General features: G+C 45.4%; 1 protein-coding gene across 2 annotated transcripts in view; it reads right to left on the bottom strand.

The window, feature by feature from the left end:
- GALNT3 (polypeptide N-acetylgalactosaminyltransferase 3) overlaps positions 1-12,350 on the bottom strand; it is a 672,271-nt gene that overhangs the window by 64,512 nt on the left and 595,409 nt on the right. For both annotated transcript variants that reach the window (XM_078681629.1, XM_078681630.1), the window contains 2 exons: positions 8,827-8,958; positions 5,369-5,470 (listed from right to left, as the gene is read on the bottom strand). In XM_078681629.1, the coding sequence (XP_078537755.1) occupies positions 5,369-5,470; positions 8,827-8,958 (234 nt within the window). The remainder of the gene's footprint in view (positions 1-5,368; positions 5,471-8,826; positions 8,959-12,350) is intronic.

Raw genomic sequence — 12,350 nt, 5'->3', positions numbered from 1 at the left:
GCAACCTTCAACACCATCTCCCACCTCATCATAATCCAACAACTCAACGAGAAGGCATCCAGGGCCTATCCCCCGAATGGATCTGCTGCTTCTTCAACGGAAAAAACCTAGACTGTCAACATGCTCTAGTACGGCTCTGCAGTACACAATCTTATTTGCGGAGTTCTGCAGGGCCCTTTGCTCAGCCCAATGCTCTTCAACATTGATATGACCCTGCTCGCTCATGTTGTACGAGCTCACAATATAAACATCCTCACTTACGTCGACAACACACAACTGATACTGTCCATTTTGGACAAAACAGCCAACACGAGGAACAAGTTCACCACATGCATGACAGAAGTAGCCACCTGGATGAAATTAGAGTGCATCAAATTGAACTCTGAGAAGACCAAGTTGGTAGTCTTCTGGAAGAATGCCTCTGGGTGCCCACAGACATTGGGTCCACCCCCAGACTATGCTGTCAAGCCAAAAACCTCAGAATCATCCTAGACCACAAACTGGATATAACCGCTAAAATCAACGCAGTGATCTCAGCCTGCTTCAACATACTAAAGATGCTGAAGAAAATCTTCAAGAGGCCACCAGACAACACCTGGAAAACAATCAACCAAGCCTTCATTACCAGCAGATTAGACTATAAAAACACCCTGGTAGTAGGAATTATCAACCAGCTCACATGAACACTGCAACCCATCCAAAATGCAGCCTAAAGATTAGGTCTCAACTTTCCACACCAAGTACTCCTTATGGAACTCCACTGGCTTCCAACACACAAGTATACACACCTTAAACTTCTCACCCACACCTATAAAGCTCTCCACAACACTGGCCTTGCTGACCTAAACAGCTGCATTCACTTCCACCAACCTTCCAGACATCTCCACTCTGCGGATCACTCACTAGCATGCATACATAAAAGCAGAGCAGGGGGCCATGCCTTCTCATAGCGGTCATCTACATCCTGGAATGACTTCCCATGGCACAGCAGAGCCTCTTCCTCTCTTCTTAACTTTCTCAAGTAAGCCCCTAGCCGCTCACACCTGCTACAGAGCGCAATGGTGATTAGCGCACTATAAATGTGATTAGAGTGATATGGGGCCCAGACTATAAGAAACCACTGACATCGGACACACTACATTTATTACGCACCCATGGCAATGAAAGAAGAGCTATAACTCTTCTATATAGCAACTTACTACTGGGAACCCATGCATCAAACTATCCAACACTCAGGGAATGATGGACCCACAAAACATAGGCAAACGTGTACGGGGGTGGGGGGGTGGGAGGACACACTATAGTGAGTCATGACACAAGTGGGGAACCAGCACACCAAGTTCGGTAGGAGGATGCACCCCAGGTACCTGCCATTTACACTTGACTCCGGAACAAGCATTCCCCCTGGAGGACAACCCACCCGACTTAAGAGCAGACCTCCAGGTAGAACAGGAAACACCAGAAGTCGGACCTGACAAACACAAAACCTAGCCTGCTCAGCACCACTTACTTTTACACCCAAGGTTGGGCCCAGTTGGCCAGTGGTGGCTGGTGGCCATTTTAAAGTGGTGGGACGTAATCCTTGGCTTGAATTCCAGTGAGCATAACTGACTCACTTAATTGGAGGGTTCGGGGGGTGCGCTCACACAGTCTTATCCTCAGTGCTTAAATTGAGCAACTGCTTTCAGGTGCTCAGCACCTGCACTTCTTTCACAGGGCCGGGGCTACAATTTCTGAACCTGCAGGTGGTGGTCTCAATATTAATTGTTCAATTCAAAATAAAAAGAATAACATACATTGCATGGTGACTGGCTGGTAAATGTTCATAGGCAGGCCGGCATACACCTGTCCAGGCAGGCATGATTGTGTATCACCACGTTAGTGATGATGTCAACATGCTGATCACAAATCCAAGAAGTCATCAACAAACTATGGCTTGCATTCTATTCCCCTAGTCCGCTGCACCCTGCCACTGCCTGAGCCTAAACCTCCCATTGAATAATTCTAGCTGGGGTCTGGCTCATGACCGAGTTGAGGCAAGGAAGCTGCAAGAGCGCATTTGAAACTTGGGTGTGAGGGCTCTTGAGGAAGAATACATTAAAGTAAGTGTGGACTTTCCACTTGTTGTGTAGCCAGAGTAGCATATCCGGCAGCCCTGCATTGCTGCTATCCTCAATGTGCTTGATGAGGCTGTGGCCCAACACAACTTTTGTGCGCCATGGCATCACCAGTAGAATCGGTGTGCTGCACCCCAGCATGGTAATTGCTGAGCGTGGGTGAGTCCAGTAGGCCACAGCCATACTTACCGTCATTGGCAGCATTACTGCTGGGGCAATGCCTGTGCTGTAGCAGGCAGGATCACAGCAAGCTGAGCAGTGGATGCCGTCGCCATCCCTGGACCTACTAATTGCATGCAGCACTAGCTGTGACATGACTAGCTGTGCTCAAGCAGCCACCTGTTCCGCAATAAACCCAGTCATAAGACACTGATTAATATATGCAAAAAAGCATTTGCATTTGGTGTATATTTTTTTTTCACTCACTGTAGGTAAGAAAGTAAAACATCTTTCGCTTCTTTAGGAATGACAAAAGGAAAACGCAGAGTTCAAAATAGCAGGGACATGTACAGACTGAATACAGGGGTCACAGGCAGCAGCAGTGTTAGAGATGAGACAGCGAGAGTAAAGAGGAGAAGAAACAACAAGAGAGGAGAGAGAAAAAACAGAGCAAAGTAGAAGAAAAGGAGGAGAGCAAATCAGATACAAAGAGAAAGCAGCCATGATGTGAAGAAGAGAGCATTAGGAAGAGAGAAGATAGAATGAAAGGATCTGGAGGACAGGACAGAGGACAAAAATGGAGACGCAGCTAATCACTGCTGGAGAGTGATAGTAAAGAGCCAAGATCGAGGGGAGAGAGAGTAGAGCATGGATAAAAGTGAAGAGAAAAAAGGGCAGGGCTAAAATGAAAAGAGGGCAAATCAGAAATACAAGGTGTGACAAAGGTGATAGAAAACAATTAGAGAGGTGAGAGGATAGACTCCTAGAGCAAAGACTTAGGGGACAGACAACAGATCAAGGTTAGAAGATAGAGACTGAGACAGTGAGAGTGTTGAAAGTGGGGCTCACCGGAGGAAGACGTGTGCGGTGGCCTCCTTGGCAAAATTTTCAGCACCTGCACTTCTTTTTTTACAAATTAAGCACTGCTTATCCTCTTATTCATTTTCATTCGGTCTTAGTCATTTACTCTCATTCGCACTTGCAGTCACTTTTGTTTACTATAATTTAGTTTCACTCATTCTCACTCTGACCTACTCATTCTGATTGACTCTCACTAAATCCCTATCATTCTTAGTCCTTCTGATTCACTCGTTCTCACCCTAACTCACTTAGCCTCATTCAGTTTCAATTAATCTCACTCTGACTCACTCCTTTCCACGGAGTCTCACTCATTCTTACCTAGTCTCCCGGAGTCTCCCTATGACTCACTTATTTTCCCAGATTCACTAAGGCGCACTCATTTAGATTCACTCAGTTATACTAAATCAGTCCCACTCATTCTCACTCTGACCCACCCAGTCTCACTCATTCTCAATTACTCTAACTTCGAATCATTCTTAGTCCTTCTGATTGACTCAGTCTCACTAGTCTTATTCCTTTCCAAGCTGTTTTATTCATCCTCACCAGGTATGCCCAAGTTTCCCCTTGACTCACTCGTCTTCCCTGATTCACTTAGTCTGATTCACTCAATGTCAGTGTGACACCTATATACTCAATCAGTCCTACTCATTCTCACTTAAGTCTCACTCATTCTGTCTCACACAATCTCACTTTGACTCACTCAGCCTCTCTTAGACTCACCCGGTTTCACTCTGACTCACCTAGTCTCATTTATTGTCACCTAGTTTCCCTGAGTTTCCCTATAACTCACTCGTCCTCCGTGACTCATTGAGTCCTACTCATTCTGAATAAATCTCACGGTGACTCAGTCATGTCAGTCAATCTCACTCATTAACACTCAAGCTCACTCATTCGTACTCATTCAATCTCACTCAATCAGACTCATCTCATTTACAATCCGCCTCAGTCAGTCTCTCATTTTCACTGATTCCCTAAGTCATACTCATTTTGATTCATTTAATATCACTCTGACTCACTCATTCTGAATAAGACACAAGCATTCTCAAAAAGTCTGATCCAGTCTCACTTATTCACACTGACTTTGTCTCACTCATTCTCTGACTTACTAAGTCTCACTCATACTTGACACACTCAGTCCTACACACAGTAGCATTAAGTTACACTCCATATCATCCCCCCTCACTCATTCATTCTCACTTGTATTCACTCTTCTCACTCATTATCCTCACTGTGACTGACTCCTTCACTGACGCACTCACTCTTACACATACACACATAGACACACAGGCATGAACACATATACACACAGGCACACACACATACATGCATACATAGACAGCACTTCAAACCATTTTCTACTCACATTGCTACCTGTGGAGGTCCAGTTTGGACACCTGCTGCTTCTTTCAGCTTTGGACACTTGAAGTGAAAAGTTCAAGCCTGCTCAGTCACAGATTCGAGGTTTTAGTCTCTGCTTTTTCACCTCACCATTTCCCAACTCTGTGACGAGATGGGAAAGGGTGCTGTGACCGGCTGATTGACATGAAGCCAGAGGCACTGCAGGGCTTAAGCATGCAATGCCCGTGGCAACTTTAGCTGTGATGCTCTATCACATCACATATTGGGAGGAACTGAGGCGTGCCAGGAGCTTGAGGTTTCACCATCCCTGGATAATCTCGGATGGTTGGTACAGGGGCCTTTATGCGCCGGTGCCAGACATAAGACATTTCACTAGCAAAGCCGTCTTAGGCTGCTGCTGGACATCATTTTCTTTTTTTTACCAAGACTGAATAAAAGATGATCACTCTTGATACAACAAGCGGGGCGCAGTTTTGGGGCGCTAATGAAAAGACTGCCACTGTAGTTGGTCCCGTTGAAGTTTAACAAAAATAAAGGCTCTCACAACTACTGTCATGCAATCAGTATGTGAGGATAACCATCGCTCATTATCAAAAAGATGTAAAACCCAATAAAGATTCACTTGGAAACAAAAACCAGTCGGTACCAAAAGATATATTGTCAGGGCGAAAAAAAAAACTTGAGATATCACTGGACTTACTGCCTTAGCTGGCTGAGAACATGAAAGTTTAGAGGAATACAGAATGGACTGGTTTATCAAAATATGATGATTTGATCGAAATGGGCACTTTTTTACACGACCATGACTCACATTTTACGTTATAACTCTAAAATGTAAAATGTATGGCTAGATAAAAGATCAGCAGAATTACCTGGTTTCCACCGAGTCCATGACAAGTGTACATTATCAATGGTTTACCACTTTCATAGTTTTGACCAACATCCATACAGAGATCTCTACCTATATTTTTCACCTGAAGATGGAAAAAAAACAACAAAAGAGCGAGTTAAACCACTACAAAGTGAGAATAAAACTACAGGTCATAGATTATAAAGTCAATGTACATATGTTGTATATTTCAACAAAGGCGTTCTGGTCTACATAGCTCAAAAGTGCACTGATCTGTAATACCTAACTGCCCACGTTCTGAACAGCATTTCTATTCCTGGCCCTTCGATATACCTCCGTAAAAAAATGATTCCAGACATTTGCATTTTTGATTTGTATTTTTGCATCATTACAGAAGTAATTTAGCTAGGGTAGACTTTGCTAATCAAGGCCGAATTTTTCTAGACTGCATTTCTCAAAACGGTGAATGTGTTGTAGTAATGATGTAATACTTCACAAACCATGAGACCTATACACTCCTCTAAACAACCCATCCTCCATTTTCCAAAATGGTCGTTATATTAGAGGAATAAGAGACATATATAGAAATGAAACAAATAATAAACATTGTTTGGTGTATACATAAAAAATTAAAAAACATTATGATCTGAATATGAAAAAATAATGTTTATCACTACTGTTTTAGACATTTCCATAGTTCACTTTATTTGTTTCGGCAATCGCTTGTGGTATATTTGCAGAATGTTGAACATTTGAGAAGAGCATATTGGCAGGAACATCTTTTTGTAGCACAGGTTTTGAAAGTACATGTGCATGTAAGTTCTGTGCGTAGAGGCATAAGAAATGTTGCTGGTTTTAGCACCCCACCAATATCATCCCAACTGCTGAAGGACCCCGTACAGGGAGCTTTGCCACGTGGCAGGCCCGAGAACAGGGCCCAGGATAGGGGGATCCCACACCAGGCCCCACCGGGGTGCGGTCAAAGCTCCTAGTCCTGGCCACACCAGGGAGGCCTCCCTAGACCCACCGGATCCGGTCAGAGCTTCTGAACCAGACAGAGCAGGGGAAGCCTACCGGGGCCCAACAGACCCCCGACCATGGCCCGTGACAGTGCTGTAGGCTGAAAGACAGAGCGCGGGCCGGGAGCGCCCGCCCCATGGCGCAGCAGGGCCTAGTCAGAGCTCCTAACACATGTGAGGTCTCTGTGGCAGTGGCGGCTTCTCCGCTATGGCAGATGAGCATCGCCCCACTGCTTTTAAGCAGTGCAAATAAAGGAAACATAAAATGATATTGACTTTGAATTATTAGCAATTTATGTTTGCGTGCTGCTTTGCCAAACAGTCCTGTGCACTTTCCCTGTTCTCCATGCAGGAGAACATGCCCAGGCCCCCATTCTCTGGCTGCGCGACGAACCACGATGCTCAGACCAATCACAACGCTGCATTGCATTGTTGTGATTTGTCAGTGGAGCCTGGCATTACTTTGGCCTGCACACCCCCAATCTCCCCTTGCGCCGGCCGCCCACCACTGCTTCCCGGGGCCATGGGACCCCAACCCGGGCATTCTGCCGCGTGGCAGGTCGGAGGACAGAGATCAGGACAGGTGGGCCTACCCCAGGCCGGCTGGGGCCCCGGTCAGAGCTCCTGAGCCCAGCCAAGCGGCAAAAGTCTCCCTGGGTCCGGTGGACACCTATCCCAGGCCCTTGGCAGGTGAGAGCCCAGGGTGGGAGTGCCCACCCTGAGGCCTACCGTGGCCCGGTCGAAGATCCTGGGCCCACCCATGCCTGAAAGGACACCCCAGGACTTGCCAGGGCTCCGGTCAGCGTTTCTGAACTCGGACAAGCAAGGAAAGCCACCCAGGGCCCGATAGACCCCCGTTTTGGGACCTTGATGGTGTAGCAGGATGGAGGACGGCACGAAGGATGGTTATTTGGTCATGCTGTGCCTTAACGAAATGGCTTCCACTTGTCCTTGGAGGGGACGCGGACTCTGCAGCCTGGATGCTCAGAACCCCAGCTGTTACTCAGGCATGGGAACTGCGAGATGGCTCCTGACGTGCCTGCAAGCTACTTAACATGCCGGCAAATCAGGGGAGGCTTCCCTGGGTCCGATGGACCCCAATCCTGGGCCCTTGGTAGTGCTGCAGCCTGAAAGACGGAGCCCAGGGCAGGAGCATCTGCCCTGGGGCCCGCTGGTGCCCTGTTAGAGCTCCTGGAACCCCGGGCCTCCGGGACCCGTCCTGGGGGCTTGGCCATGCGGAAGGCCAGAGGACCGAAATCAGGATGGGGGCCTCCACCACCAGGCCCCTGTCAGAGCTCCTGAATGCAGCTGAGAAAGGGAAGCCTCCCCGGGTCCGATAGACACCCGTCCCGGGCCCTTGGCGGTGCGGCAGGCCGGAGGACGAAGGACAGGGCGGGAGTGACCGGCCAGAGCTCCTGGACTCGCTGCACAGGGGATGCCTCCCCGGGCTCAATGGACCCCCCGTCCCAGGTCCTTCGTTGTGTAACAGGCTGTAGAAGAGAGCCCAGGATGGAGGCTCCCACCCCAAGGCCTGCCCGGGGCCCGGTCGGAGCTTTTGAACCTAGCCAAGCAGCGGAAGCCTCCCCGGGCCCGGACAATTGGTAATAACACTAGTTCTACTACTTTGTTCCTCTAGGTTTTGGACCCTTGCTCAGCCGGCACCTAAGGAAACCTAGGCAAACTGTACATTTTGTACACGCTGACGTGCGTGACTCACCACGTTTTATTACCCAGAATCCCTTGCAAACCTAAAACTGACTAAAAAGCACTTTTTCCTCACATTTCTGTGATGGAAAGTTCTGGAATCTGCAAGGAGCCACAAGCGTCCTTCACCCGGCATCCCCTAAAGTCTCCCAATACAAATTGGTGCCTCACTTGTGTGGGTAAGACCTAGTGCCCACCGCAGGAAAAGGCCAAAAATACAACATGGATGCAGCGCATTTTTTCATCGAAAATTGACCCTTTTTTCCAATGAGCTGATCTCATTTCACTTTCCCTTTCAATGTAATGACGTTAGCAAGCCATAGGTGCCGATCCCAAAAATAAAAATGTTTATATGCTTCAGACAGCAGGGAAGCTCTTCCCTTGCTCCGGAGGATGAAAAATAGAAAAAAGGAAATCACCCCCACTGTAAACAGCAGCGGGATTTCCTGGATGTGTGCATAGGACAGAACGGTTACGTCCTCGGCACATGCCCACTGTAGAGGAGGACGGAACCGTTCCATCCTCAGCACAGAAGAGGTTAATACTCATTAAAGTGCATCCAACTGCTGAATGCAGAACAAACTTTATGCACGTGCGCCTTGTGTAACATATACATGCGTTGTGTACATTATTAATACTCATGTCTCTCATGGATTACGCTTGTTATAGTAAAGTATGGCAGTCTACATTACTGAAAAAAAATGTAAGAAGTTAAGCATATTCAGTTATATAAAATAATGCGAAAAAAGGTACTCACATCTCCAGAAAAATCTGGATTTAAATCGGGTATGTACAACTCAGGATAAATATTAGTAAGATACCAAGTAAAATTATTACACTGCAGTTGCTGTCTCAATTTGAGTCTTTTCGAGATATCGCCAAAGGTTCTCTGAAAAACAGAATATGCATACACCAATCAATCAACCAGATCATTACACTTAATGTACCCGCAGATAAGTAACTAGGAAAGAAACAAATGGAACACGATTTCGGAATTTTTTTTAATTAACATTACAGTTTCAATTCTCACACATCAGTACCACAGGTATGCATATATTATACATCTATCTTCAATGAAAAAAACAAAGGTTAAAACTTTATGTATTCTTTGTATACAAACTAAACTTAATCTATATAAACATTACAAATTCTAAAGTTATACCATTGATTTATAAGTCACGCATCACCTTCAAATTACTATAACTCGTGCACCTCCATACACAGTTATTGTCAACTCACTAGCCACAATACATTAACTATACCTCGCCACTATACCTTGCCACTCTCCTATTCACAGTGTTTTATCAAATGATTATATTTGAGATGTCTTAACGCCTTAGCTGCGGCCGTTATTTTGGCGCAGTGCTGGGCGTTCCAAAGAGTGGGCGGGGCCGCGTCGGCCGTTGAACGTTGGCAGCACCAGCCAGGTAGTGCTCCAAACGTTCAGCGGCTGACGGCAGCAGCAATGGGGTTAAGTGTTGTTATGAATGCTATGATGTCACATGGTAAAAGTAAGGTAATATGATAGGGTATAAGAAGTTGATCCTAAAGGCGCAAGACCATTTACCAAACAAGTTTTTCCATCAGTGTGTAGCCCTCGGGTACCACACCTCTAGAGTATTCCACCAAGCTCCCCACACCAAGAGAGATGCTCTGCCATCTTGAGAGTGAGCAGAATAGTGCACTCTGGGATAGTTAGATGCCACAAATTTCAGGAAGTCATAATCATGCCAGAAAACTCTTACAAACCACTTGCTAATGACTCCCACACTCCCCCTGAGGACATTTTCTGGGCATAAATAATACCCCTGGCACCTAGACTTCAGATCACATCTGTACTGTAGAGGACTGAAGGAATACCCTGCGGTTCCCTGGACCTGTTAAGAGAGGCTGCACCAACCGCTGGACTACACCTGCTGATCCTTGGGCTAGCAAACACAGGGCTATGCCTGTGGTGCCTGGCTCATTGATAAGTCATTCCAGAGTCCCAGACAGGAAAGGTTAATTCCAAAAGTCAGTTGAGTGACTTCCAGTTACAGCACCAGGGCTACAAAAGTTGAAGTAGCCCATTCTGGGCAGGCAGTAGCCACAGTTGCTTGACTGCCGCTGACTGCCGATGTGCAGTCCGGACGGATGAATACCAGTACTCAAAAGTTGCACCATAGTCTGCTGGATCTGGGAGAGTCATTGGAGTGCACTTTGGCCACCCAAATCAGGCACTAGCCTTCACCAAAGGGAACCACTGGTTTCACGGCGACTGGAGACAAATAGTCCAGTAGTAACTGAACTTTATCTGGGCAAAGAGGACTTCGAGGGACATCTACCTGTGTGACCAAAGTTGCCCCAACTGCACCATGGAGTAGCCCGAGAAAGATCCTGGTCAACCGCACAGCCTCTTCAACATCCTGTATCGCTTGCATCAGGACCACTCAATTAAAGTCTATGGCGGTATGCCCACAGTGCTGGAAATTTGACTTAAACCTACTTTGGTTCCAAGGTAACTGACCTACTACTCCTCATTTCTCCCCCTGCCATTCCCCATGTTCGATTTGGTCACCCAAAGCAGATTAGAGTAGCTGAACACAACTCTTTAAAACTTCTACAAAGTTTTCAAACTTTGTGCTTAGCAATGCTTGTTCGCTTTTTTGAGTAAATCTCTGAGATTTAGGTTTGACTTAAAAATCTGTATTTCCGGAATCCTCTGGTGGATTTCGTTTGTTTTGATGTCACATTAAAAAAAATGTTTATAAATTGGTATTGGATTTCTTTCATGTTGTATGATTTTCTTATTTTGTTGGTTTAGTACTTCTAATGGCTTTACACTTATTCTTTTGTTTAAGCTTGACTGCTCGAAACCACATCTTGCCTGGGTTGAGCTAAAGTTTTACAAATGAGCCTGACTGGACCCAAGTTGGTTTTGTGCGTGTACTCCATGGTAAGGTCGCATAACCACACAATATATTACACCACAATTCCTCACACTACCACAGAAGCCTGACTGTAGCAGTGTAAAACCTGCAATATGCCTGGTCAAGGTAAACTCTTTTGCCTGGTCAAAATCTCCCTTTTAAATAGCAATACCTCAACTCTACCCTATGTAGACTTACAGTTCAAAAGGCAGGGTGCATGGCATTTAAAAGTAGGACATGTAGAAATGTAATTTTAACATAACCTAACAGTGACTCTCACCCAAAAACTATTTTGACCATTGCAGACATTTGACCAGGATGAACCAAGTAGTGCATCCAACCTGCGAACCATGGCACTTCACCTCAAATTGTGCCTAGGTCCCAGTCTACCGTAACGCTGACTATCATTGGCGCTTTGTATTGTTTGGCACCATTTCTACTAAAAACATTAAAAAGTCATATCTCCAGTTCTACTTATTGGATCTTTGTCATGTTGGTGTTATTCAGTTTATTGAATTATACTATATTTTTCTAATTCAATATGGGATTTTTATTGCTTTGCATTTTCACTTTATTGCCGTTTGGTACTGCATAAATACTTAACACATTGTCTGTAAGTTAAGCCTGTCTGCTCTGTGCATCCCTCCAATGTGTTAGGTTCACGTTAATTTAGTGACTTTAGTTGTTCACCCTGGCAAGGATTGTGTGTGTTCCTTGAGGTAGGCAGTCACCCCAACGAACTGTCAACCCAATTTCCTACAACTTTAAGTGCATATAACTTCCAAAACGTACAATGGATGAAGATATTTAGGTTGGAAGGTTATCTCCAAGGTAATCAAAAAGGTTAATATCTCCACCTCATAGTTTGTCCTATTCGGATCTGAGGTCTCATGCTGCACGTACCCAAATTCCACAAGTCCTCGTCTACTGATTCTGGTTTAGTGCATGTCTTTCAAATCATAGCTATCCGCTGCTGTGCCAACACTATAGACCGTGACATGAATTTGCATGGATGTTTATGTCGTTTTTTGATTGGAACCAGACCTATCAAACAAATAGGGGTGTGGGATCTAAGGTCCACCCTGAACAAATCTTATTATTTGCACAACTTCTGTTCAGAAATCACCAGGAGCAGCACATATGAAAGCAATATTAGCAAAGAGAATAGGTCTGGTCTTGGCATGCTGGTGCAATGGTTATTTTCTTTTTTGCACACAAATGCTAACAAAAATAAAATGAATAAAAAAGCATGCCATTGTTTAACTGTGCCAGAGACATACTTTCAATACAACATTTTAAATATACAAAAATGAAATTACTGATCACATATCATTTTAAAAGAACAGTGTGGATGAATTCTAGCAGGCAGCCT

The sequence above is a fragment of the Lissotriton helveticus genome, chromosome 3_1 (assembly GCF_964261635.1).
Source record: "Lissotriton helveticus chromosome 3_1, aLisHel1.1, whole genome shotgun sequence".
NCBI lineage: Eukaryota > Metazoa > Chordata > Amphibia > Caudata > Salamandridae > Lissotriton > Lissotriton helveticus.
Note: the sequence above shows the minus strand (reverse complement) of the source record. Positions and strands in the feature narration are given on the sequence as shown.